Consider the following 26,245-nt stretch of genomic DNA (forward strand, 5'->3'; position numbering starts at 1 on the left):
CGAATTATTATCTGTCGGTTCTTCCTGTGCAGCTGCGTTCCCCGGTTTCGACCACAACGTTGGGGTTAGGTGGAGACTTGCATACCTGCATACATCCGAGGGGCGGAAACGCTTTTGATTTGACCGGATTCTCGTTAGCTTCGGAAAACCATCCGCAAGGGAGCTGATTAGATGATTGTCGTGATCGGGCTTGGTGCAAGAACTACTTTCCCCGCAACTAGCTTTCTCCAGGAAACCGAAAAACCGGGGTGCCACATGTTTCTCCGCAATCCAACCGCCATCAACATGGTGTGCCGCGACCAGTGTCATGTGTATAAAGCTTGTGGCATCCGACATTGCTGATAATCATTGCATCCCGGGTTTCGCGTCAGCCTGGTATACTTCATTCCTCTTTTCCATTCATCACAATGTCTCCATCAATGGACAAGCACGAAATCCAATACATCGATGAAAAGGCAGACTCCATCGATTCGCCCAAGCCGCATCAGATCGTCAAGATCGACAACTTCCAAGTGTTGGGTCTGGCACCTGAAGATGCGGACTTTTACATCAACTACACGGAAGAGAAAAGGAAAAGATTAATCCACAAGGTAAGCAAACCGCCGATGCTGTACGTCGAGTGACCCGCTGATCATTTGTAGGTCGACATTCGCTTGGTGCCGATGCTTGCAGTCCTTTATCTCATCTCCCACATCGATCGAGCGAACATCGGCAATGCAAAGATTGAGGGCATGGTCACAGACCTGGGTCTTGACGGCGTGCAATGGAACATCGTGTTATCAGTGTTCTTCGTGCCGTACATTCTTCTTGAAGTTCCATCCAACATTCTCTTGAAGAAGTTCAAGCGTCCATCGTACTACCTCGGCATACTCATCGTCTGCTGGGGTATCATCATGACCATGATGGGTGTCGTAAAAGGCTTCGTCGGTTTACTGATTACAAGAATTCTTCTCGGAGTGTTCGAGTAAGTTTACGCCACAGCGCGATGTTTCTGTGCTGACGAGATACAGAGCTGGATTCTTCCCAGGCGCGATTTATCTCTGCTCTTACTGGTACATGCCAAAGGACCTTGCGACGAGGATCTCGTACTTCTACTGTGCTTCGGCATTATCTGGGGCGTTCAGTGGTCTGCTTGCTGCGGCCATCGCCAAGATGGATGGTGTCGGGGGTTACGAAGGCTGGAGATGGATATTCATCTTGGAGGGGATTGTAACCGTCGCCCTCGGTGTCTCGTGCTTCTTCCTCCTGATCGATTCTCCTGCGTTGAGTGGACGGTGGTTGAAACCCGACGAGATCCGCTTCCTCGAACTCCAACGATTCATCAAAGACGGCGGAAGATTCGGAGAGGAGCAAAAAGAGGGCTTCAAGTGGAGCGACTTGAAGGCCGTGCTATGCAACTGGCGCCTGTACATGCAAGCATACATCCTGCTTTGCATATCGGCATGCTCATATGGTATGTTTAACTTGCAATACGACCAGACACTGGCTAACTGTATGTAGGGACGAAATTCACCTTGCCTACCATCACAAAGAGTATGGGTTTCAACAACACTAACGCCCAGCTGATGACGGTTCCACCATACGTGGCTGGTGCTTTGAGCTCCATCTTCTTTGCGAAGCTCTCGGACAGGTTTTACTGGCGTTTGCCGTTCGTTGCCATCCCTCTCTCCTTCATCTTCATCGGGTACGCCGTAGTCATCTCATTCGATGGCGATCTGGGTGGCAACATCGGCCCGGCATTCTTTGCTATCATCCTGACGTGTATGGGCATCTACCCCATTCAGCCGGCCGGAAGCAGTTGGGCAGCCAACAACCTTGCTCCATCGTCCCGTCGTGCTATCGGCGTTGCTTTCAACATCTGCGTCGGTAACATCGGTGGCGTCATCGGCAGTTACATGTACCTGGAGAGCGAGAAGCCCAAGTACTACACTGGCTTCGGACTGTCGCTCGCGTTCGGCGCGACCGGCTTTATTGTCGCATTTCTCTTGGAGTTGTCGTACAAGTGGGGCAATACGAAGAAGGCGAGGCTTAGCGAAGACGAGATTCGGGCGAAGTACACGGATGAGGAGCTCTTGAACATGGGCGACAAGTCGCCGTTATTCCGGTACACTCTGTAAAGCAGGCGTTATGGCTTCAGTTGCCAATGTTTCATATCGGCGGAAGTCTTAAGAATCGACTTCTGTGTCGGGAAGGAGCTTTATCGCGAGCTCGATGACCACGGGTACTCTGGGGTCAACTCAATATTAAAGTGTACCCTGAAGGTATACACATCTTCTGCTTGACCAATGTGCTAACCCTGGGTGTATTGTATACATCAACGTGAATTTCTCGTCTCGCGCCCGTGAATTCCAGGGACACAAAAGCCATCACGATGCGTTATTCACCCAGGCTGAGATATCGTCCACTTCGGGAAAAGGACCGAAAGCAGAGGCATCGAGGTCAAGCCAGTCAGTGGTCTGCCAGTCATCGAGAAAGTTCTGCAACCCCGGCGTGGTCATGTCCATCGGACTACCAAAAAGTGGCTGCCAGTTTTGCAAATCCGGTTCCGGTATCGCATCTCCATCCAAAGGCGGTGGGATTCCGCCATTGACCGCAGCTGATGACGCTAGTACTGGCTCCCGATGTGGTATGGCTGTTTTCCTCTTTGCTTCTGTGCGGAGTTCCTGCAGGATGATGCTGTATCGTCGCGAGGGCGAGTTTGACGCTGTTGCCTGGGCGAGATGTTGCAAACAGCTCTCGGCTTGATCTAGAATACCGCGGGGGTCTTCAGCTGAAGCTGTGGCATGGGCACTCTGTTGAATAGCCCACACATAGACCACAACCAAAGCACAGAAACAGACGTAGTGGGTCCACCAAAACGCATGAAACAGTCGACCCTCCCGGGCCATACGATCGACTGCTTCTAATACTGATCTTGCCGCTGCAATGCACTCTGTGAGACTGTCTTGGGCAAGACTAGTCATCTCTACATTGCTACGCCTGGCATTCTTGAGGAGAAACGGGCGATGGGCTAGAATTACAGCATGACAGTAGGACAGTTTGAGTGCGGTTGCCTGCCGTCGAAACGTAGGAATGAGACTGCTAGGGTTGACGGCGCCAAGGAAGGGTGGTAGCGATGCTTTCCACTGGCGCAACTCTGCCCCGAGGCGATGAGAGGCTGCAAGTCGGACCTGATCCGGCACCTGAGAACGGTTTAGTCAGTAGGTTGAGCTGGAGGGTGTGGTGTGCTAACGTACTGGTTTGATGGAATAAACCTCTCGGGATATCTTTTCAGCAATTTGTGCCAGCCGCGCATGATACACGAGCGATTCTATGTGACAGTCGTCTGTGTTCGTAGTATTTGGACCAGTGCTGGTCATGTCTTCGTCATTGACAGCGTCGGGGAAATCTTGGTCGATATCTTCATCGTGGTAGTGTCTGGGCCGCCCGAATATGACACCGAGATATTTGTCCAGCGTATAAGCCACCCAAAATGTGCGCTTTCTACACTGTTCACCTATGTAGTCGCGTTTGGCGGCATTCGCTTGGCGTTTGCGATCGTCTCTGCGATGCAAACCCAACGCTGAAATAATCTGTAGGGCATGGCCAAACGTATACCACGCTTGGTTGAAGCGACATGACATAAGAAGGTACAGGACCTGTATAAGCCTGCATTGAGCTGACTCGAGCTTTGGGATACCAGTCTCGGCTTGTGTCAGTCGTAACGCCTCAGTGAAGAGCATATCGCTCTGCGACTGCGCGTCGGCTTGACTTGCTGGCGAAGTACCACTTTCGCCGCTCGCCTTTTCTTCATGAAACGAAGCAATGGCTAGTACGGACAAGACCACTGCAGTCTTGGCACGACCGACACCTACGAAGAGAGACATCATCAGTAAAACTCAAGTATCTTCAATCAGGCGGTACATACCATGAAAGAGAGCCTGATTAAGTTTGGCGTTTTCAGACACAGTTTCCAACCAACTTTCAACAGTTGGTCTGTGTAGCAGCCGATACGTCGCAATACATACATCAAAATATAGACGAAGAAGCTGGCGACTACGGTCCAGGGATGGCATCTGCAGTTGGCCACTTTCCAGGAAGGGCTTGTCACCAGCACTCATGAGTAGTTGGCGGTCTTCGTTGGAGCCTATCACGACCTGACTGCTTTCTTTGTTGGAGATGCGCCGCCATGCGCGACTCAAGAATGAGAGACCAGACGTTGAGTCGGAGTACTGCCCAGCTGCAATCTCAAGTCCAGGGGAAGCTCGCGAAGGAGGCTCCGTCTCTTCCCCAACGCGATGGTTGCTGCCTACAGCCATACTTGGTGCGACACTAAGTATAGCATGAGGATAGCCTGGAACAGACGTGGTGCGCTGAGGGCTAGCAACGGCGGGACCAGAAGGGCGCGGGGAGACTACCTTGCCTCTCAGGTAGACGGCTTCGTACTGGCATGTTAGACCCCGGCGGATACAGCTCGCACACGGCTGGTCGCCAGAGCACTTTGACTTCCTCGCCTTGCACACATCGCATGCTCTCGTGACTTTCACCAATCGTTGCCTGGTATTGTTGGTGCCTGGCGCGACATCAAGGCTCCGCTTCTGTGGTACCGCCGTGTTGCTGGGTGTGTTTGACATGGCGGAGGGAGAAAGAGGCGGGCACATTTCCGGGAATCCGTGCCGATAATTTAGCTCCGTTCGCCAACCTCCCCATTTCAATCCCGAGGCACTTGACGGAACCCGGATGCCTTAGTCCAGCCACTGCACGAATTGGAGGTCATCACAGGATGTAGTGCCGCGCATCCCGCTGGGTCCTGTCCTTGCCCTGGTGTGGTCATTCGATCATGCCTTCTCCGTCTCCGGTTCCGACTGCGTTCCGACAGCCTCGCGCCTTTGGTACCTAGGTGGTCATGGAAGATTCGCTATGGATGTATATATCGACCAGATGGCAGTGCGTCCTGTCGAGACATCGCACACTATCTCTGCATCATACTGCATACCCCTGAACCCGCCTATCTGATCCCACCTAGGCATTACCGTATCGCGTCACGCTACAGCAACCATGCCTCTCCCCACACACTTCACCCTCAACACAGGCGCGCAAATACCGGCCGTGGGCTTCGGCACATGGCAAGCGAAGCCTGGCGAGGTTGAGCGCGCCGTCGAGACAGCGCTCAAAGCAGGCTACCGTCACATCGATTGCGCTGCCATCTACCGCAACGAAGCTGAAGTGGGTGATGGCATCAGGAGGAGCGGTATCCCTCGCTCCGACATCTTCCTCACTGGCAAGCTCTGGAATACCAAGCATGCACCCGAAGATGTAGAGGCAGCACTCGATAAGTCGTTACAGGACCTTGGTGTCGAGTACCTGGACTTGTTCTTGATGCATTGGCCTGTGTACGTTCGACCCTTGTTCCGCTGCACGCACAGTGTACTAACATAATCACAGTGCCTTCAACGGTGCTATAGGGAAGTGGTTCCCATTGCGTGACAGTGGCGTCTTTGACCTTGCCGACATCGACCCTGCGACAACCTACAAGGCCATGGAGAAGCTGCTCGACACCGGTAAGGTACGCGCTATTGGCGTATCCAACTTCACCGTCAATCGCCTCAATGATCTTCTATCCAAGACCGACGTTGTGCCGGCGGTAAACCAGATCGAAGCACACCCATACCTCCAACAGCCTGTCTTATTCGACTTCTGCAAGAGCAAAGGTATTCTCATCGAAGCCTATTCACCCCTCGGAAACAACCAGACGGGAGAGCCACGCACGGTCGACGACGAACTTGTGGGCAGCGTAGGACGAAGACTGGGCATGGATGGCGGCCAGCTACTTGCGAGTTGGGGCATTCAGCGCGGTACTGTGGTGCTGCCTAAGAGTGTTACACCCAGCAGGATCAAGAGCAACATGCAAGTCAAAGAGCTACCGAAAGATGCATTCGATGAGCTGAGCGGGCTGGAGAGACACAAGCGTTTCAACGTGCAGTCGCGATGGGGATTCGATATATTTGAAGAACTAGGCGAAGGGGAGGTACGAAAAATCGCAGAAGATTGTGCGGAGGAGAACAAGACAAAATTTACAGTGTAGATAGAAACATGTACTCTCATGAAGCCATCAAACCTGATACATTTCGAAACGTTCCAATGACAAAGCTTCAAGGCATCAGAATCGTAAATCGTGGCTTACTGTTTCTCAGACTCGCGGAACTTGATACGCATAACGGTCTTATCAATCGGGCGTGAGGTGATAGACATCGTCTATTGATAAGTTAGTCTCATACTCTTTGCGATGAATTACTAGATAGCTTACGTTAATCAACTCGGACTTTGTTTTGTACTTGCCCATCTCGTCCATGATAGGCCGACCGGCTTCATCTGTCTCAACTTCTCCAAGCCCGACCTTGACAAAGTCATATCGTCTCATCACACATGCGAGAATGACTCGGGCTTCCATGTTGGCGAGTTCCTGGCCAATGCAATTGCGGGGTCCTCGCTCAAAAGGTCTCCACGCACTGATGGGAATTTTGCTCTCGCCAGCACTTGATCCGTCGACTTCAGTAGAAGCGCTGCTTGTATCCGAGTCGCCGACCCAGCGCTCTGGGACGAACTCATTTGCTGTCTCTCCGTAAACTTTGGGATCTCGTTGGATGAGATGATGGCAGATGTATATGACGCAATTGTCGACAAGCACGTCCTCTCCGTCCGAGGTGCGTACTTTGAAGTTGTTGTGAGACATTCGGGCGGAAGCTGCTGGGGGCCAAAGTCGCAAAGCTTCTTTGATGCATGCAGAGGTGTATTTGAGCGCTTTCATGGTCTCATCTGGCCGTTTGAGGAATACATCGTGTGGTTCTGCGTCACCGAAAACGGTATCGTGCTCCGCGCGGATCTTCGCAAGGCAATCCGGGTGTATAGAGAGGGCGTAGAACAATCTCTGTAGGAGAATAGAGGTGGTATCGTGACCTGCAAAAAGAAACGATTTGACTTGATCCGCAGTACTTTGCAGGACATAGGGGGTCAGTTCATCGGTGCCTTCCAGCGCTAGCGCGAGTACCGATCGGTCTTTCTTCTCCTTTGTATGATGCGCTGATTTGATGTCTGCAAACTTCTCTACGACACATGCCTTTACAGCCGAGTCCAGTCGTCGGCTGTATATGTATTTCTTGGCGCGCATTACTGGGTTCAACCAGGATGCCATAAGACCGTTGTCCCCAGCATATACATTCTTCAGCGTACGGAAGTTTCGGACGATGGGATGGACATGTTCACTGTCGCCCTGGGCCTTGCAATCAATGTTAGTAACTAAGCCGCCGATGATATCAAATGTGACATCAGTGCAATAGCCGTCCATCTCGGCCGCGGCACCGGAGGTTGCCAATGCGTCCAGCTTTTTCATGAACGTTTGCGTTTTGTCAACCATGACAGGGAGCAACGAAAGCAAGTGCTGCGGCGCGAAGCCTGGATTGAAGGTCTTGCGAAGCCCTCTCCAAGATTCGCCATTCTCGCTGATCAGGGAATACCTCCCAATCAGGTCACCCATGCCCCCTTGAACAGTCGGAGATTTGGTAACGCTGTACTGCTGCGTCTTGCTGGCTCTGGAGACCTGCTCCGCCATCGCATGGGACGCAATGAGGAGAAGTGGAAGCTGTACAGGCCTCGTATCGAAGAACATGTATTCCGGGCTGCCTTGAGCCTTCCATATGTTTTCGAAAACATAGTCTGGCTGCTATCAGTGGTGACCATGCAGAGGGTTGTGGATCCTACCTGGATGAACGGTACTACTTATGTTCTTGTATTCCGCCGCGATATGGCCGAGATGTCCAAAGAGAAAACTCGATGACAGCTTACTGGGAATGTGCGCGAATCGCTTGAAGCGCCATTGGCTTACTTGGAGATACAGCAGCCACACGACAGCGGGTATCAGCGCTAGTATGGCGTACGAGGGATACGACATGACTGAATGAAGCAAAGCCCCATATGTTTCGACAGTATAGAGATGATTAGTCCGTTGTAGTCAGCTGGGTTGCTTTTGTTCGTGCGGTGTGAGGGTTGGCAGCTTACTGTAGGCTCCCGGGTCGTGCTCGGGCCCTCGGCGTTAGATGAGAAATCCAAGAATCGATGATGTAGACAGGGTCCGGACGAAACATCCAGCGAAATCGGCACGGCCCGAAACTACGCGCAGTATATGAAGACGCGAATACGGCCGCTACCTATGGATCATCCACACAGTAAATTCTACCATGACCATCTTTGAAGCCATACCACAGCCGTCTCAGGCGCGTCTAGACGCCTCCCTCACCGACGCGCCGCTGGACACCGAGAAGCTCGTGTCGCAGCAGTCTGCAACACCCCAAGAGAAGGCGAAAACGGTGCTGTACCTGGCATATGGCTCGAACCTGTGCAATGAAACCTTCCGAGGCGTGCGCGGTATCCGTCCGCTTTCACAAGTCAACGTACTTGTTCCCTCGCTGAGGTTGACCTTCGACCTCCCTGGCTTCCCCTACAAAGAGCCCTGCTTCGCCAACACAGCACTGCGGGTGCCGGACGCGCAAGACTACCACAAGGACCGATGGCACAAGGGCCTGGTGGGCGTTGTATACGAGGTGACGCTGTCCGATTATGCGCACATCATTGCGACAGAAGGCGGAGGCAGCGCCTACGACGATATCTTGGTTGACTGCTACGTGCTACCGCCCTCCGATACGGTTCCCACCACGCCCGATTCGAAGCCCTTCAAAGCGCACACGCTCTTCGCCCCCATTGTCGACAGCGAGAACAGAGTACAAACCACCGACCGCGTGAAGCGCCCCGACCCAAGCTACGCGCAGCCCTCGGCACGATACCTCAAGCTCATAACCGATGGCGCCGCCGAATGTAATCTTCCAAACGAGTATCAGGAATACCTACACAATATACGCACATACACCATCACAACCAAGAAGCAGGCAATGGGAAAGGCTATCTTCATGGGTATCTGGATGCCGTTTATCGCGTTCATCTTTGCGATGGGGAGGAAGCTGCAAGATAAAAAGGGGAGGTCGCCTTGGTGGCTAGCGAAACTCAGTGCCATGATCTTTGCGGGCATGTGGATCAGCTATGACAGCGTTTTCAAGAAAACATTCGGTGATGGAGAAAGGACGATAGGCGACTCTACATTGCCGATAAGCAATGCCAGAAGTGGGACGGGTTCTTCTACTCGACAAGATGCGGAAAGTGAGGGTTTGCTAGAAGAGTTTGTGGAAACCATGTACGAGCCACGAGCGATTGGGCAAAAACGCGAACTTCGATAAGATGTGACAGCCTAGACTAGCATTTGGAGGCAATGGACGATATATATATGCGGCATAAATATTTCAAGTGAGGTTTCCAGGCTCCACCAAACTGTGTTCGCATAGAGCGCATCTGCCTTGCAAGTCCAATCTAGGATCCACCCTCTAGCTGGATGTTCTCCATCATCCCAGCAAGAACCGGCGAACACCGACAATGCCCGTCCGCCTCCGATAGAACTAATCTTAGAAAACAGAATCTTTCAAAAACGCCAGAAACCGAATTTGTTCGAACATTTAATCCAACAAACGCATTTCCTAAAGTTTCCTATACAAACAAATCACAATGTGCAAATCAGCCACCCACGACTTCCTCGCGGACCTCCCAAAATGCGAACACCACCTCCACCTCGAAGGCTGCCTCAGCCCAAGCCTTCTCTTCACTCTGGCCTCTAAGAACAACATCACCCTGCCATCTCCATCTGAAGATGTCGCTTACACGTCGCCCGCAACACTTACAGAACGGTACTCGCATTTCACGAACCTAGACGATTTCCTGGCGTACTACTACCGCGGCATTGCAGTCGTAGTGCACGAAGAGGACTTTGAGATGCTAGCTTGGGAGTACTTCACAACAGCAGCTCGAGATGGTGTCTGCCATGCAGAAGTTTTCTTTGATCCACAGAGCCACACGGAGCGAGGCATCGATTTTGACGTCGTGGTACGTGGTTTCAATGCGGCAAGGAAACGGGCGGAGAAAGAGCTGGGGATAACGAGTTGTCTCATCATGTGTTTCCTGAGGCACATGCCTGTCAGTTCAGCTGCGGAGACTATGGCAGCGGCTGTCAAGGGTGGGCACTTTGATCTCGAGAGCGGAGACGGTCAGGAGCGCGCTATTGCTGGTCTTGGATTGGATTCCTCGGAAGTTGGGTTCCGCCCGGAGCTCTTCGTCGATACGTATCGCGAGGGTGAGAAGAGGGGGTTGAGGAGGACAGCGCATGCGGGTGAAGAAGGAGATCCGACGTACATCAGCGGTGCACTCGACGCACTGCACGCTGAGCGCATCGATCACGGTATCCGTCTTACCGAAGATGCTGAACTACTTCGTCGGGTAGTAAAAGAGGAGATACTCCTGACCGTTTGTCCGCTGAGCAACGTTTGCCTGCAAGCTGTGGAAAACGTCGGCCAAGTACCCATCAGGACGTTCCTCAACGCGGGGGTCAAGTTCAGTATCAACAGCGACGACCCAGCTTACTTTGGTGGATATATTCTAAACAACTATTGCGCGGTGCAAGAGGCTTTCAACTTGAGTATGGAGGAATGGAGGATAATTGTTAACAATTCTATCCACGGCAGCTGGATAGGGGGAAAGCGGAAGTCTGAGCTGCTGGGTCTGCTCGAGGCTTGCATGAGCAAACATGCTTAGGTGTATTCGTATAAGAGTTGAGCCATGAGGGGACGAGGAGGTTGTCAGTGGGACTTCAGAGGCTGGTATGCTAGGTGATCGGTTATTCAACACCGTCTAGCTCTTCTATAGTCTTTCAATGCGTGGTAAGACCTTCAGCGAAGAGGTCCTAGGTGCCCTATCATTCAACTCTAGTTACTTAGGAATTCTGCGAAAGTCATCTGGCTATACCAAACATAGCGATGTAGTTGAGCGCACGACGATAATGGCGTACACTAGTCGATCGTCGGAGAGAAGCTGAGATCGGGTCTGTATCAAGTCAGCACCACCCCAAGAACAGCTATGATGTCTCCCCATACACGCTTTCCAATAATACACATAGACGCGTCTTCTAAAGTGCCCTTTTGATTCTATTCATTGCTCGTGGGTATCATATCCTTCCATACACAGTCTTGACCGTCTAGTCCGAGTCGTCGCTGACATCCATCTCCATTTCCGCGTCCGAGTTCTCATCCTCCTCTTCTTCGTCGCGCCCTCTCTTCTGACCCTTGGCGGCGTCTTGTGCATTGACCGGAACTGCTTTCTCGGGTGCGGTGCCGAAGCCTGCGGGCTGTGCAGACGCTTGTTCGGGCTCGTCTTCGCGCTCCGGCTCGGGCATCTTGTAGGTGCCGTCTAGCTTGGCTACTGTATCGGACTTTGTCTTTGCGTATGCGATTTGCTGCCTAGTGTAAGCATGTTTTCTTCGTTCGTAATTCGGGAATCACGTACCATGTCCTTGCCAAAGAAAGTGAAGCCCTGTAGAGCGCGCATGGCCTGTGTTGAGGAATCGACGTCGCGGAAGACAACGTGCGCCTGGCCTCGCATCTTCATGGTCTTGAGCGCGACAACATCGAGTATGACGCCATATGTCGCGAACAGCATGTACAGGTTCCGCTTAAGGTCTTCTTTTTGTAGCTTGTCGGGGAGGTTGCGCACGTATAATCTGTTTGATGTCAGCATATACTCGTGCATTGGGGTAAAGGTGAACTCACGTGCGGTTCGGGATTCCCTCTTTGGAGACGGCGACAGTGCCTGGCGGTCCTCGCGCCGAAGTAGCCATGATGTGTGGATTGCGACTGCTGGGCGTCGGTGGTGAGGGCAAGCTCCCCGCAGAAAAGCGCGGCCAAGCCAAAATGTTCGGGGACGTGCATCGTCGCCGCCGCGGTCCCTGGAGCGCGAACGGCAGTCGCGAACCACGCACCCACCACCTTCACCGTCTGAAAGAGGAGGACTACGGTATGGACTTTGGGTCGCTCAACTCACGAGAGCTGTGGAGTATCCACTAACGCCAGCAATCGCCATCTTCCATCGACCAGCCTCGTCGCAACACCCCAATCACGCCGCTACACCCACAACTTCACCATGGCATCACCAGCTGTCCTGAGCCCACGGCCGAACCCACCCGGTGCGGCCTTTCAAGATGGGGCCAAGGCTAGAACCCTCGCGCTCCCAAGCCACACAACTAAGCCCACGAAGTCACCAGCTGTACCGTCCACAGCCCCAGCAGAAGATAGAGGCATGGATCTCGCCGAGCAGATGAACGACCGGGTGCGCAGCCAATTTGTCATGGGCCAGAAACTCGGAGAAGGTACCTATGCCGTAGTCTTCCAAGCCCACTATGTCAACAACCCCAAGAAGCTCGTCGCCATCAAGAAGATCAAACTCAACGCCGAGTACCCCAACGGAATCGCCCCAGACGCCCTCCGCGAAATGCAGTTCCTCTTCGAGATCGACCATCCAAACGTAATCAAACTACACGACGTCTTCTCCAGCAAGGACCAAAACCTGTCCTTCGTACTCGAACATCTGCCCCTGGGAGATCTGGAGGCGCTCTGGAAAAACAAGGAAATCACATACACAAAGGCGGATATTAAGTCTTGGATGAACATGCTGTGTCAAGGAATCTGGTTCTGCCACGAGAACTTCGTCCTGCATCGCGATATCAAGGGCAGTAACGCCCTGATCGCCGCCGACGGAACAGTCAAGCTTGCCGATTTCGGTCTTGCGCGGAGTTTCGCAGATCCAGGAACAAAGATGACTACCATGGTCATTACACGCATGTACCGTCCGCTGGAGTTGCTGTACGGCTGCTCGCACTACGGTGGTACGGCTGACATGTGGAGTATCGGAGTCCTGATGGCAGAACTCTGTATCCGCAACTGGTTTCTCTACTCCGACACCGACATCCAACAAGTCGCCACCATCTGCGAGAAGTTCGGAACGCCGACCGAGGAAACCTGGCCAGGCGTGTCTTCTCTCCCATACTACGTTGCGCCTGAGAAGCAAACCGGTCCACAGGGTTCCACAGCCTTCCGACAGACACGTCCTCGCGTGTGGTGGAAACAGCAGTTCCCTGCCCTGGGAGACGACGGCTGCGACTTCATCAAGGGTTTATTGACACTGGACCCGGCGAAGAGGTACACGGCTCGCAAAGCGCTAGAGGACAAGTGGTGGACCAATGCACCCCGGCCCACGAAGAAAGAAAACTTGCCCAAAGAAGGCGGTGGGGCAAAGGCTATGGGAGAAGATCTCAAGCGGCGAGGCGGAGAAATGCCTACCAACGGGCGCGCGGACAAGGTAGCTCGGAAGCTTGACTTTGGCTCCATGGGGTAGATCACACTATCCCAGGGAAATCTTAAAACACCCTGGAGCCTACATTGACGCTAGATCTTCTCGTTTGCTTGTTTTTGTCCTAGTGTAGGCTACAGGCCTGGTCAGTGTCTTCCTTGTAGCTTGTAGGAGGTGTGGCCGCGTTCCGGCTTCTCCCGATCAAGTGGTTCGATCGAGTGGATCCCTTGGATCTGACATGGCGTTTGGGCGTTTGGAGCTCGGTTCAAGGGAACCTGCATACGGGCAGGGCCTTCCGTTTAGACTAAGCTAGCTATGCTGCATTTCTTGGAGTCTGGGGTTGGGTGGTGGTAGCTTTGTTTCGGTGTAACAACTACCGAAGCTCAATACACATGCGATGTTGTACATGTTCGTCCCATGTATACTTTAAAGCGAGTGTATATTTATTCTTTGACCTCCCTCTGCAGCAATGTAGTAATAAACACGGTGTTCAGAGGCCTGTCTCGACTGCGTTATGACCTGATGGAGACGCTACGCTATGGCCTGTCTTGTGAATCTACCGGGACAAACCCCACTGGATACTTCCTAGGCCTATGGTCTCCTGAACATAATCAATTTGTAATGCAATGTATGTTTTTGGGCAGACTGATAATTGAAGATGTTGGACAAGAGTAAGAGCATTTTCTGTAGAATTCATGCACGATCAATGTTTATGTGAAAGTTACGCAAAGCTTTAGAAGTCGTGTAGTTCAATGTTCACAGGCACGGTCAGAAGAAACAGATCCACATTCTTGAAATTGAAATGGCATCCCAGCGCCGTAATTCGTTACTATCTAATCATGTCCATTCTTGGATTTCATAACTCTCATGAACAAAGCAAACTATCCAAGCGAAATGCTCACTTGACGAGCTTGCAGACCAAGTCGCCAGAGTCGACCGAGTCACCCTCACGTACTGACAGGCCGCTGACCTTTCCAGAGTGTGGTGCGGAGATAACCATCTCCATCTTCATGGCGCTCAAAATAGCAACTGGGTCACCCTTCTTGACCTCGCTACCATCGTGGACACGGACCTCAACCAAGACACCGGACATGGGTGATCCGACTTGGCTGCTGTCTGTGGGGTCGGCCTTGGGTCGCGAAACGTTCTCGATAGCCGCGTGTTGGTCCTCCACGGTGACGGTACGGGTCTCACCGTTCATCTCGTAGAAGACTTCACGCAGACCGGTCTGCTCGGATAGAGGACCGATGGCGAGGAGCTTGAGAATGAGAACCTTACCCTTCTCAAGTTCGACGTGGAACTCCTCACCGATCTCTGGGCGCGACAAGAAGTAACGAGTAGGCAGAACGGAGAGATCTCCGTACTTGGTAGTCCACTTCTTGTAGTCCTCAAAGACCTTGGGGTACATGATGTATGATGCAACATCACACTCTGTCGCATCACCCCATTTGGCCTTGAGGTCTGCCTTGATCTTGGGAATATCGACAGGCTCGAGGTAGAGACCAGGGCGCTTGTCCATCTTCCTTCGCTCACGAAGAGCTTGCGAGCGGAGGGGCTCGGGGAAACCGCCGTATGGCTGACCCATGAGTCCTTCGAAGAACTCCAGGACAGAGGATGGGAAGTCGAGTTGGTCAGCCTTGGCTAGGACGTCATCGTAGGAAAGCTTGTTGGAGACCATGAATTGAGCCAAGTCACCAACGACCTTGGAAGTGGGAGTGACCTTGACAATGTCGCCGAGCAAGTCGTTGGCCTGCTCATACGCCTTCTTGGTCTGAGCCCATTGCTCACCAAGACCTTGCTGCGATGCCTGGAAGATCAAGTTGGTAAGCTGACCTCCGGGAATCTCGTGCTCGTAGACTTCGGGGTCGGGTCCGGTAAGACCGGCTTCGAAGGGTGAGTAGAGGAGACGGAGCTGGGCCCAGTATGCGTCCAAGTTACGGATCATGTGCGCGTCCAGACCAGCGTCGAAGTCGGTGCCCTCGAGAGACGAGAGGATGGCACCCATGCTAGGCTGAGAAGTCATACCGGACATGCTGTCGATAGCGGCATCAACAGCGTCCGCACCAGCCTCAGCGCAGGCAACCATAGATGCAACACCAGTTCCAGCAGAGTCGTGAGTGTGCACGTGGATAGGGAGGTCGGGGTACTTCTCGCGAATGGTACCGATCAAGAGGCGGGCGGCACGGGGCTTGAGTACACCAGCCATGTCCTTAATACCGAGGATGTGCGCTCCCATCTTGACGATCTTGTCGACGACATCCAAGTAGTACTCGAGGTTGTACTTCTTCTTAGGGTTGAGCATGTCACCACTGTAGCACACGGTACCTTCAGCGACACCACCAGCCTTGAGGACAGCCTTGACACCAACTTCAAGCTGCTCCACGTCGTTCAGCGCATCAAAGACACGGAAGATATCGACACCGTTCTTCTTAGCCTGCTCACAGAAGTGGAAGATGGCGTTGTCGGGCAACGAGGAGTACGCAACACCGTTGGCACCGCGGAGGAGCATCTGGAATGGAATGTTGGGTACGAGCTTGCGCATCTTCCTAAGACGCTCCCAGGGGTCTTCGTAGAGGAAACGCATGGCGACATCGAAAGTAGCACCACCCCAGCACTCCAGAGCCCATGCGTTGGAGAAGGCATGGCTGGTCTCCTTGGCGATGTTGAGCAAGTCAACGGTTCGGACACGAGTGGCGAGAAGGGACTGATGAGCATCACGCCATGTGGTGTCCATGATCAAGCAACCCTTGTTGGCGCGAACAGCCTTGGCGAATCCCTCGGGACCGTCCTTGAGAATGACGTTCCTCCATCCCTCGGTGCAAGGCGCGGAGGTGTCGACCTTCTTGCCGTTGTTGTCGTGGATGGCCGGGATGGGGATGACGCCCTTGAACTTGGGCTCACCGATCTGGCCCTTGATCTGACTGCCGTTGACAGCGAGGTCACCGAGATATGCGAGGAGCTTCTGGGCACGGTTCTGGGAGCCGATCAAGTCGAAGAGAGCGGGAGTGTCGTCAATGAAGGTTGTCCAGCATTGTCCGTCGACGAAGGTGGGATGTGTGAGGAGCTTGATCAAGAAGGGAATGTTGGTCTTGACGCCACGGATACGGAACTCAACTAGAGCACGCAGCATCTTTCGGCGGACGATCTCGTATGTGGAACCGCGGCAAGAGCACTTGACCAACATAGAGTCGTAGTGAGGGGTGATGATGGCTCCGGCGAAACCGTTACCACCGTCGAGACGGACCCCGTTACCACCGGCAGAGCGGTACACCTCGATCTTTCCGGTATCTGGTGCAAAGCTCTGGGCGGGGTCTTCTGTGGTGATTCGGCATTGGAAGGCAAAGCCTCGTGTGGAGATGTGGTCTTGGGTCAGGCCAAGCTGCTCGAGAGATGCGCCTGCTGCAATCTGGATCTGTGCCGCGACGATATCGATACCGGTGACCTCCTCGGTAATAGTGTGCTCGACTTGGATACGAGGGTTAATCTCGATGAAGTAGTAGCTTTTGATAGTTAGCGTTATGAGTATAGTAGTGATGTAGAAGTGTAGTAGCATGTTGATCTAGAAAAAAACTGAACACCCTGGAGACTACATCAAGATGAAACCTTGTAAAGGGAGTAACCTGACGTCGATGTAGGCTCCAGGGTGTTCCGTTTTCTTCTTCTACGAGGTGAAGTGGAATTGGAGTGTGGTGGGATGGGATATATAACATACCGGTTTTGCTGGTCAACCAAGAACTCTGCAGTTCCGGCGTTCCTGTACTTGACGCTCTGCGCAAGCCTGACGGCGTCGGCAAGGATAGCATCACGAGTCTCAACTGGGAGGTCCTTGGCGGGGGCAATCTCAACGACCTTCTGGTGACGACGCTGGACACTGCAGTCACGCTCGTAGAGATGGACGACGTTGCCCTGGTTGTCACCAAGAAGCTGGACTTCAATGTGCTTGGGCTTGTCGAGGAAGCGCTCGACGAAGACGGTTCCGTTACCGAAGGCCGACTTGGCCTCTGAAGTGGCGCGCTCGAACGAGTCCTTGAGCGTCTCTTGCTCGCGCACTACACGCATACCACGGCCACCACCGCCGAAAGCGGCCTTGATGATGATGGGAAAGCCATACTCGTCGGTAAAGGCCTTGACATCCTCAAACTTCTCGACGGGTCCCGGGGTTCCTGGCACAACGGGGACGTTGCACTTGACGGCGAGTTTTCGCGCCGAGACCTTGTCGCCGAGCGCGTCGATGGTGTCGGGAGAGGGGCCCACGAACTAGAAGCAGAAGTAAGCATGAGTCGCATATTGCATGGGTAGGAAAAAAAGGCCATGGGCGCTGCGGTGATCGGCGCCGGGCTGCTTGGGGATCGGCCCCGCCAATGCCTCATCTCGCGCGGGAGCGATAGGCTCAGCAGCGGCTGATAGGCAGCGGCGACCCCTCCACGCAGCTCCGTCATAGCGTAAACAAAGCGGTAAAACTCACAATGAGGCCAGCCTTCTCGACGTTGCGCGCGAACTCTGCATTCTCCGATAAGAAGCCGTAGCCCGGGTGAATCATGTTCACGTTGTGCTCGACCGCGATCTTGATGATCTCATCGCCCGCCAGGTAAGCACCGACAGGCGTGTACTGGCCGCGGGCGCCAATCTCGTACGCCTCGTCGGCCTTTTGCCTGTGCATGCTGAGGCGGTCCTCATGGCTGTAGACGGCCACGGTGTGCAGCGACAGCTCGTGCGCTGTTCGGAAGATACGGATGGGGATTTCTCCTCGGTTGGCAACTGGCAGAGCTGTTAGAGCGCCGAAGAGCGAGGAGTGAGCCATTGTGCTCGGCCAACGTACCCAGCAGCTTCTTCAGCTGCATGATGGAGCTGCTCGCACGCAGCTTGTGGTGGACCGAGTTCCTGTGGGGGTGGTGCTCGCCATGGTCCTCGTCGAAGTCGTTCTCGTCAATGGCCGACGAGGCGTTCTGGTCAACTGCAAGCGTCGTCATGCTGGATGACGGCTGTGTGTATTGGGGTAAGAGAGGGGGTAGAGGTAGTGAGAGAGAGAGGAGGAGAGGGGGAGGTCTGAAAGGCGCAGAAGAAGTAGGATACAGCGCCAATTTATTATGGTACCGACTATCGGATATCCAGGGTCTGCTACTTGCTACGACTCACTCGCTCAACCATGTGCAGAGCGCGAGTTTAATCCCAAAACAGATCCACACAGCCAAGCCAGATGGAAACACGCTGCAGAGACCCCGTCGGCCACCTGAAAAGCAACCAAGCTAACCATGGATAGCTGCATGCCACCACCTGGCCAGAGCTCCCTCGCGCGGGGAGATAATGGAGGGGCACTGACAAGGTTCGCCGACGGAACCACCCCGTGTGCGACACGATTGAAATTGTCACCGTCGTCACAGGCCCTGCCCCACCGCGTACCAGAATCTTAAACATGTATAAAACCTTTTTGCTCTACATATCCCACGCCCACTAAGCACGTGGGGCGCCTAGCCAAAGCCACACGCACCTCGTCCGGTGTCGTCGACGCTCAATGAAACCTTGACCGCTACCCACTCTGACCCCTCTGGCAACCCATTCGCGAGCCCATCCCATCTCCATCCCAGCTGCCAGAGCAGTGTCTACCGCATCGGAGAAAGCTCGGCATCGCGGAAAAATGTCGTGCTTATCCAGCGCTTTCCTTCGGCGTAGGCTCCTCTACCGAGCTCCTTATGACCGTCGAGGGCAACCTCGCTATTTAACCTCGTTCACGGTATACTTTTCCGACCTCTGCCTCGCTTCGTGGCCGCGTACCTGCATGGCTGCGAGGAGTATTCGGAACTTGGGTCTGAGCTATTACCGGCTGCGCATCACGCCCATGCGGTTCCGCCTCTCACCATGACAGATGGTTACGTAGATCTAGACTTGACTTGGCTATGAGCGACTCTTCGAAACCGGTGACGTTAGCTTACGATGGGGTCGTTTGAGGCATTCAGTGGCTGCATCTGGAAACATTACTCGTGTACTAGTCTTCCAAGATTGCTTGGCAAAGATCATGCACCTGCGATACGGAGCTTCAAACACTCGCTACTTGGCACATTGACGCCCGAACGGTTGAGCTAATTTATCCGTGAGCATACACAGAAACCTTTTCTTGGGTCACCACAACCTGTCCTCGGGGTATCTGCTGTGCTTTCCAAAATTCGATCAACGGTACATTGACATTTCATGTATCACTGCATCGCATTGTGTCTCAGCTCGTCATAGCGATTATGCTATTCGAAAAGGACATAAAGTACTCGCTAAGTACCAAGGTTGAGAACAACTAAAGCCACCCTTGGAAGGCTCCCCGTCGACACGTGACGAAAAATGTGTAGGTAGTGCAAAGTCTGGTTGCTTACTTTGGGAATTGGACCTTTGGTAACGGGGGTCTGCCAGGTTCGTCTCAAGTGGACCTCTTCGTTCTCAACCACGATAGCACCTCGTACAAGAAAAACACCGAGCATGTTTGCAGATTACACTATAACAAAAACTTGCAAAGTAGGTAACCTGAAATCAACGTAGGCTCTAGGGTGTTTAGTTTTTTCCTAGATTAGCGTGGCAGCATGCAGAGTCAAGGCCCGTGGAGGTACTCGCCCTGCGCAGCGTGGATATGCTTAACCAGAAACAGGCTTTGTATTCGTAACAACGGGCCAAATCGATGCCTGCGCAAGTCTTGTTAGGAGTGAGTACCTCCAGGGTACGTGTGGACATCTCGTACAGTGCACAATAAATGCATGTAGGAGCCGGGCATGTCCATATTTCTGCAAGCCATCACCACCCAGGACTCTCATTTATAAGTGGTGGTCACAACGATGGTGACATTTTGCTAGTGTTGCGCATACTGAGACGGAAACGTACAGTCGAGTCGTCACAGTCATCGGACTGATACACTAACGATTTATCAGGGTGCAACATATTGGGATCACAACACGGGAACATCCAAAGTGAACACGAGATATCAGCGCGAATGAAGTGATTAACTAGAGTACAGAAGCCTGAAGATGTTCTATATGTGAAGCATCCAGACTAAGAGGCCACCTTGAACGCCTGTAGAGTACATTGCCGCAAACTGCCCAAAACCTATGAACCCTCCGTTCGCTTTTGCATGCTCCACCAATCATCAATATGTAGTGTGAAGAGAACCCTTGACTACCCTCATGTGCGGGGTAGCAAACTCGTCTCCATTTGGACAGCGTCTAAAAGGGGCGGAAGCCTCCAGTTGGCTGCGGGGCGATGCCGTTGGCCTGTCCATAAGGACCTGGAGACGGGGCCGAAGTCATCGGACCCTGGGTAAGCATGAGACGCGAGCCCAGGATCGGAGTGTCGTCCTCCTTCTTCTGTTGCGACACCTCGCGGGTCTTGCGCTCCTCGTTGTCCTTCTTGAGCATCTCGAGAGCGGCCGTCTGTTGGGAGATGAGGTTGATCATGTATGGCTGGGGAAATGTTAGTGGTTTACAAAGCACACACGGAAGAGTGTTTACATACCATCGTGAAGTCGTGCAGACCGTTACGCCATGACATCTCGAGAATGATGTCAGGGCGGAGGAGGTCGTAGCAGGCATAGAGCATACCAACGTAGCACTCGCGGCTGCCAATATCGACGAACTGTATTGCGGATTAGTGTGGTACTTGGTGAATACAGAGGCCAACTTACGTAGCGGAGCAGATCCTCAACGACATCAGCCTTGCCTGACATGGCAGAGGTCTCAATGGCATCCTTGAACAGCTTGTCCTGCTTGCTGAGAGTGATGGACTTCTCCCATCGCTTGTTCTTGCGGTAGATGTCGGCAGCGATTTGACGGAAGAACACCAGGTCGTGCTTCTCAAGGCGCTGGGCAAGGTCAACAGGGTCGTAGTTGTCGTAGTTGTTGACCGAGTCGCGGAGTGTCTTGTAGTCCTCCTCTTCGATCAAGAGATCGTTGAGGGCGTTGTTGACCTCGCGCTTGTTCTGCGACTGGACGTTGAGAAGGAAAGGCTTGATCAGAGGAATGTTGTCAGACTTGACGAACATGCGAACAACACGGTTGACGTCAATTCGGGGAGTAAGCGCCTGCAGGAGGTCCGTCAGGAGAGTTGGCTGCTCCTCAAGGTAGAAGCCCAAAGCCCGGTAGTAGATCTCAACGTTAGTAGCCTTGGTGATGGTGTCCTTGAATGCTTGGTGCTCCCAGGCATCTGCGGCACGCTCCATCATGGCAAGGGCGGCGTTGTCCCACTCATCGTAGTGGACGTAGAGGAAGATGAGTTCGGGCCTAGAAAGATTAGAACCGAGTGGCACGAATGTTGTTTGCGATTGCACTCACCATAGATGGGCCTCCTCTGTTGCGCGGATCATCTTTGGAATGTTGATCCTATGGGATGTCAGTTGGAAGCACATAAGCGAAGTTTACTCAGAGACCGACCTTGACCAGAAGAGACGGAGGTGCTCCATGACACGCTCAGGGTGGTACTTGGCTAGAGCCTCTCCAAGCGCGCTGAACATCCCCATGTGGGCTAGTTTGACTGAGTTAGCATCTTGTACATAGTGTAGTTGTCATGGGTTATGATTGCTGAAGGGTTGAACTTTTTAACGGGACGGTAGTTGTCAGAGGGGTGTCCTTACCGCGTTCCAAACCAAGACCAGCCTCAAGCAGGCTAATCAGCTCGTCGAAGTAGCCATTGCGCTCGTACTGCTTAACGAGATCGGTGAGCTCTTCGGCGTGGACGATCAGGTTGAGACCGCAAATCTGGGCGAGGCGGAATTCCTTCTTCGCGACACAGGCTTCATTGACTTGCTTCCAGACCTTGACGGAGTTTGCCTTCCTGGCACACTCGACAGCAGCTTGGTAGTCCTCCAGGTGCACAAGAGTGGTTGCAAGCTTCGCCCAGTTCGAAATGCTAGTGAAGAAGATCTTGGCCGCCTCATGGTAACCCTCCTCGTAAGCCTTGTCACCTGACGCTTCAACATCTGCAACGTTGGTGGCGCGGAGGAAGTCCTCGAGCTCGGGTAGTTGGTTGGTGCGAGCGAAGCAGAAAGCCAAGGCGGTGTCGACGGGTACCTCACGAAGAGTCTTGCGAGCCATTCTCAGGAACTTGATCAAGTCTTCGTCCTTGCCAGCGTGGGTAGCAATCTCAATGACTTCCAGGTAGTTGGATGCATCTCCGGCACGGATGTAAGACTCAATTGAGTCCGTGACACGAAGACCGTCCAGCTGTGCCTTGGCGACCCTGCTCCACACCTCAGGCGTGTCAACCCTGTCAGCATATTCATATGCTCGATCGATTGAAACAATGTGCTCAATGAGGACGTTGGCAGCCTCGACGTGGTTCTCGTGCTTCTTGAAGATCTCGAAGGCTTCGTCGTACATGCCGACTTCGATACATTGTTGTGCAATGTCCTCAGGGCTGTATTGATCAAGCTGCTGGATGTAGTTCATAACTCTACCGCGATCGGACTTGCAGGCAGTGAGCATCAGCAAGTTCTGAAGGGACGGGTTATCGCTGAATGTAGTTGGCTCCAAGATGATCTTCTCCAGCAGGTCGATCAGCTCAGCAGGCATGTCACCAGTGATGAAAGCCTTCACAGCAACAGAGACCTTGTCTGGATCGGTAGACGAAGGAACAGCCGAGGAAGTGACTTGGTCTACGAGCGATCGGCGATGGATGTTGTTGGGACTCAGGACATAATCCCAGACCTCGGAGTCGGCTCGCTCTAGAAGGTAGCGTGCTTGGGCCTTGAACATGGCATTCTCGTTGGTGATGTGAATCAGCTCAAGGTCATTCTGTCCCTTGCTGTAGGCGATGAATGCCAAGTTGGGGTCACGCTTCTCGCAGTATTTACCAACGGTGAGAGTGTCGTATTGGTCGTTCTCCTTTAGGAACTTCTCCGGGTTGTTGTTAGAATCGATGTAAATCTTGGCCAAGGCATTGTAGACGGCTTGCTGCTGGTTGCCACTTGCAAGTGTCTGCTCCAAGAACGGGAGAAGCAGCTTCAATCGGTTTCGCGACTCAACCTCAGCAACCAACTCATCGATTGGAATCGACGATGGCGTTACTGAAGCCAGAAGGCCCTTGATGATGCTTTCATCGCAGTCCACATCGAGCAGGCCACCAACGACAGCCGGTGTCCTGGCAGGATTGACCCTCTGAACGTAGACTTCGATAGACTTGAACTGCTGCTTCTTGTAGAGGTACAGTACAAGATCGTGGATGAAGTTGAAGCGGTCGCAGACAATAATCAGAGGAAGCTGTTCCGTGAGGTTGGCCTCCTTCAAGAAGTTCTTGACCTTTTCTCCATTCAAAAATTGACTCTCTCGGCAGATACGCTCAACTTCGTTGAGTTGGCCCATAGTGGTCGCAGCCTCGATGTACTTGAAGTGAACGTCGGGATCTTCGCTGACGTTGACAATGGAACCCAGGAAGAAGTACAGACCCTCCGCGGTACGGTGCTTCTCTAGCAGATCGATGATCTTGGTGGCGCCAAGCAGATCAGAGTACTTCTGGGCGATGCGGATGACAGCTTGAAGGTTTTGGCGGATGTTGGTAGTGAGCATGGCGTCCAAGCACTCAAGCGACAGCTCGACTGTGAGCTGACCGAAGTAGTTGATGAGCCACTCTTCTGGAAGCTTGTCGGTCTGAACAATGATACGCTTGATCGCGGCTGGGTCATCATTGTGTTCCAGAGCACGAGTAAGCAGACCAGCGTTCTCGCAGAGCTGAGCGATGCGCATCTTGTCGTAGTGGTGGAACATTTCATTGCCCAGGATAGCATCTGCGACCTGAGGGGCATTGAGCAAGTTCATCTCGAGGAGCTTGGTCTGCATGTGGCCCTCTTCGGGTAGATCGTTGGAGAGAACATCCAGGAGGAAAGCGGTTGCCTGTTGGATCATGCCCTGTGACTGGAAGATGTCGACAACGCGGTCGATGCTGATCAGTGGGCCACCTTCGTTCTTCGCTAGCTGAGAAGCAAACTCGGCTCCCTTCTCGGCATTGATACGAACAACGTGCTGAAGCAAGACGTTGTAATCGGGTGTGTAGCCAACGCCGTTGCAGTACTGCAGGATGAGATCGTAGTGACCAAGCTCCGCGAGCGCTGCGACAACCTTCTGGGATACGTTTGCCTCCTTGTAGATGGCCAGAGCGAGGTTCAGATCGTGGGGTTTGGCGAGATCACCGAGCTCCTCTGAGCAGTGAAGCTTGCCTTCCTTCTGCCACTTCTCGATGAGGTGCTTGCGGCCCTGGGCGAAAACAGGTCGGGCCAACTCCAGAGTTTCCTCCTTGTTCAAACCACCCTTGTCCAGTAATTGACCAAAGTATTGTAGCAGAGTAGTGATCTGACCAGGTTGGTTGGGAACCTGGCGGAGCCTGTTGATCGTGTTCATTGTGCGGAGGAAGCCCCGGGGCGAGTTGGCAGCGACCTTTGCGGCTTCCGCGAAGTTTCCCTGGGACATGAGCGTCTCGAATCGTTGGGAGTAGAGCTGATCTGCGCCTGGAAGCCCGCCCTTTGAGGCAAGCTTGTACGCAATTTCAGCACACGCCGGGTTCTCCATGATGTATGGAATCAGGGTGTCTTCCCGAATGGTTGTATGCAGAACCTGTCCGCGCTTGTTGATGACGACTACACCAGTGCCTTCGTCATCTCGCGCCGTTGTGAAGACTGTCTCCTCAGATATCCGGTTCAGGAACAGAGCGGTACCGGTCTCGAGGTCGTGGAGGTGAATGAAACCGAACTTCGTAATTACGATTAAAATGCCGTACTTTTGCGCGATATGGATGCCGAGCGGGAAGTCACCAGTACCCTCGGCGGGCCAGTGGATCGGAATGAGGCGCTTCGGGAAGGCTGGGTTTGCGGCGTTGTGGTCGACCTCGACGATGTTGATCTTGGCTTCTCCAGATGAAGATTTCACAGCGAAGGCGAAGATCTTTGTGTCGGTTGAGGCTCCATCGAGACGGAGTGTGCCAAAGGTAGCAGCGTGACCCTCGAGGGGCTGGCTAACGTTCCTCGCCTTGGAGAAGAGCTGCATGTTTCCACGAATGCCACCGGCGGGGTTCGATGTGATACCGACCAAGCAAGACCAGCTCTCGTCATCGTTGGTAACGTAGTTGATGATCTGGTTGTTCTACATAGCGGGTTAGATGCGATTGGCGCTGAATGGCCCAGTTCACATACCTCGAGTTGTTCTTGGCGATCGAAGATCTTACGCGGCGCAACAGCGTTCTTCGAATCAAGCACATCCCAGTGGTATACGGCCTTTGTGCTGACGAGCGCAAGTGTCGTCTGGCTGATCCACCTCCAGAATTGGATGTCCTCCTGATGGCTGTAGGTCTGCAGACGCTCTTTGGTCTCGAGGTTGAACAGCTGCAGTGTCCGGCCTTGTGCCTTGAGAGCGATGATGGGCTCAGTCAAGTGCATGATGGCGCTGTCGGCGCGAATCGGTCTCCGGATGACATTGTTGGTGTTCTTGAGGTCGATGATGACGGTCTCGGCGGGCGCGTTGGCTTCGTTGTTGACCTGGCGCACGCAAACGTACTTGTCGGACTCGAGTGTCTACGGTGGCTGTCAGCATAACTTGGTCGTGTGCATACACCTTGTGGGGTTACGTACGCAGTTTTGCCATGATATCGATGCCGGCTGGACTCTGTGTTAGCTAGGGTCCTTGGTTGCCTTGTTCGCGGAAAGCGAGGCCTGGGACCAACGTACGAGGATGTTGAGGTTCGTGAGCTGTCAATTGTTAGCTTCAAGCACTATGGCATGCAAGGGTCTGATGCGGCACATACCAGCGTCGGCTGAGTGACGTGCAATGGCACCTGTCGCTGGGCCATGTTTGCGACAGTCCAGCTCCAAGCTCACCGGGGTGAGAAAGCGCGCAAGAATCGGGTATCGGAAGAAAAGGAAGAAGTAGACCCAGGTGCACAACTCCAGAAGCGCGTGATAGGAAATGAGAGACGGTCGTATAAGGCGGGGTCGGGGTCGTGGAGGGTGATGCTGTTCGAGAAAGGAGCTCCTGGTGTTGTTTCC

General features: G+C 53.3%; 10 protein-coding genes across 10 annotated transcripts; 5 read left to right on the forward strand and 5 right to left on the reverse strand.

Moving 5' to 3' along the window:
- Positions 1-407: 407 nt before the first annotated feature.
- Positions 408-2,117, forward strand: J4E85_005458 (uncharacterized protein; the record flags this gene model as incomplete). Its single annotated transcript, XM_051469703.1, has 4 exons — positions 408-590; positions 642-964; positions 1,011-1,453; positions 1,501-2,117. The coding sequence occupies 4 exons, from the start codon at positions 408-410 to the stop codon at positions 2,115-2,117; spliced, it is 1,566 nt and encodes a 521-aa protein (XP_051326534.1).
- Positions 2,118-2,366: 249 nt separating this feature from the next.
- J4E85_005459 (uncharacterized protein) lies at positions 2,367-3,866 on the reverse strand (the record flags this gene model as incomplete). The annotated part of the gene is made up of 2 exons (XM_051469704.1): positions 2,367-3,182; positions 3,237-3,866. The coding sequence occupies 2 exons, from the start codon at positions 3,864-3,866 to the stop codon at positions 2,367-2,369; spliced, it is 1,446 nt and encodes a 481-aa protein (XP_051326535.1).
- A 1,171-nt stretch (positions 3,867-5,037) lies between these two features.
- On the forward strand, positions 5,038-6,064 carry J4E85_005460 (uncharacterized protein; the record flags this gene model as incomplete). The annotated part of the gene is made up of 2 exons (XM_051469705.1): positions 5,038-5,372; positions 5,425-6,064. The coding sequence occupies 2 exons, from the start codon at positions 5,038-5,040 to the stop codon at positions 6,062-6,064; spliced, it is 975 nt and encodes a 324-aa protein (XP_051326536.1).
- Positions 6,065-6,159: 95 nt separating this feature from the next.
- J4E85_005461 (uncharacterized protein) lies at positions 6,160-7,927 on the reverse strand (the record flags this gene model as incomplete). Its single annotated transcript, XM_051469706.1, has 3 exons — positions 6,160-6,234; positions 6,287-7,692; positions 7,738-7,927. The coding sequence occupies 3 exons, from the start codon at positions 7,925-7,927 to the stop codon at positions 6,160-6,162; spliced, it is 1,671 nt and encodes a 556-aa protein (XP_051326537.1).
- Positions 7,928-8,213: 286 nt separating this feature from the next.
- Positions 8,214-9,263, forward strand: J4E85_005462 (uncharacterized protein; the record flags this gene model as incomplete). The annotated part of the gene is made up of 1 exon (XM_051469707.1): positions 8,214-9,263. One exon carries the CDS (start codon positions 8,214-8,216, stop codon positions 9,261-9,263), a length of 1,050 nt encoding a protein of 349 aa, XP_051326538.1.
- Positions 9,264-9,585: 322 nt separating this feature from the next.
- J4E85_005463 (uncharacterized protein) lies at positions 9,586-10,665 on the forward strand (the record flags this gene model as incomplete). The annotated part of the gene is made up of 1 exon (XM_051469708.1): positions 9,586-10,665. The coding sequence occupies one exon, from the start codon at positions 9,586-9,588 to the stop codon at positions 10,663-10,665; it is 1,080 nt and encodes a 359-aa protein (XP_051326539.1).
- A 439-nt stretch (positions 10,666-11,104) lies between these two features.
- J4E85_005464 (uncharacterized protein) lies at positions 11,105-11,743 on the reverse strand (the record flags this gene model as incomplete). The annotated part of the gene is made up of 3 exons (XM_051469709.1): positions 11,105-11,362; positions 11,413-11,626; positions 11,676-11,743. 3 exons carry the CDS (start codon positions 11,741-11,743, stop codon positions 11,105-11,107), a joined length of 540 nt encoding a protein of 179 aa, XP_051326540.1.
- Positions 11,744-12,045: 302 nt separating this feature from the next.
- J4E85_005465 (uncharacterized protein) lies at positions 12,046-13,296 on the forward strand (the record flags this gene model as incomplete). The annotated part of the gene is made up of 1 exon (XM_051469710.1): positions 12,046-13,296. The coding sequence occupies one exon, from the start codon at positions 12,046-12,048 to the stop codon at positions 13,294-13,296; it is 1,251 nt and encodes a 416-aa protein (XP_051326541.1).
- An 853-nt stretch (positions 13,297-14,149) lies between these two features.
- On the reverse strand, positions 14,150-18,221 carry J4E85_005466 (uncharacterized protein; the record flags this gene model as incomplete). Its single annotated transcript, XM_051469711.1, has 4 exons — positions 14,150-16,751; positions 16,964-17,508; positions 17,717-18,009; positions 18,071-18,221. The coding sequence occupies 4 exons, from the start codon at positions 18,219-18,221 to the stop codon at positions 14,150-14,152; spliced, it is 3,591 nt and encodes a 1,196-aa protein (XP_051326542.1).
- Positions 18,222-20,447: 2,226 nt separating this feature from the next.
- J4E85_005467 (uncharacterized protein) lies at positions 20,448-26,049 on the reverse strand (the record flags this gene model as incomplete). The annotated part of the gene is made up of 10 exons (XM_051469712.1): positions 20,448-20,684; positions 20,737-20,856; positions 20,906-21,500; positions 21,552-21,599; positions 21,651-21,741; positions 21,851-25,346; positions 25,397-25,774; positions 25,832-25,858; positions 25,928-25,948; positions 26,005-26,049. The coding sequence occupies 10 exons, from the start codon at positions 26,047-26,049 to the stop codon at positions 20,448-20,450; spliced, it is 5,058 nt and encodes a 1,685-aa protein (XP_051326543.1).
- Between the last annotated feature and the right edge of the window lie 196 nt (positions 26,050-26,245).

The sequence above is a fragment of the Alternaria conjuncta genome (genome assembly GCF_024043145.1).
Source record: "Alternaria conjuncta strain BMP 0040 chromosome Unknown scaffold_7, whole genome shotgun sequence".
In the NCBI taxonomy this organism is placed as follows: domain Eukaryota; kingdom Fungi; phylum Ascomycota; class Dothideomycetes; order Pleosporales; family Pleosporaceae; genus Alternaria; species Alternaria conjuncta.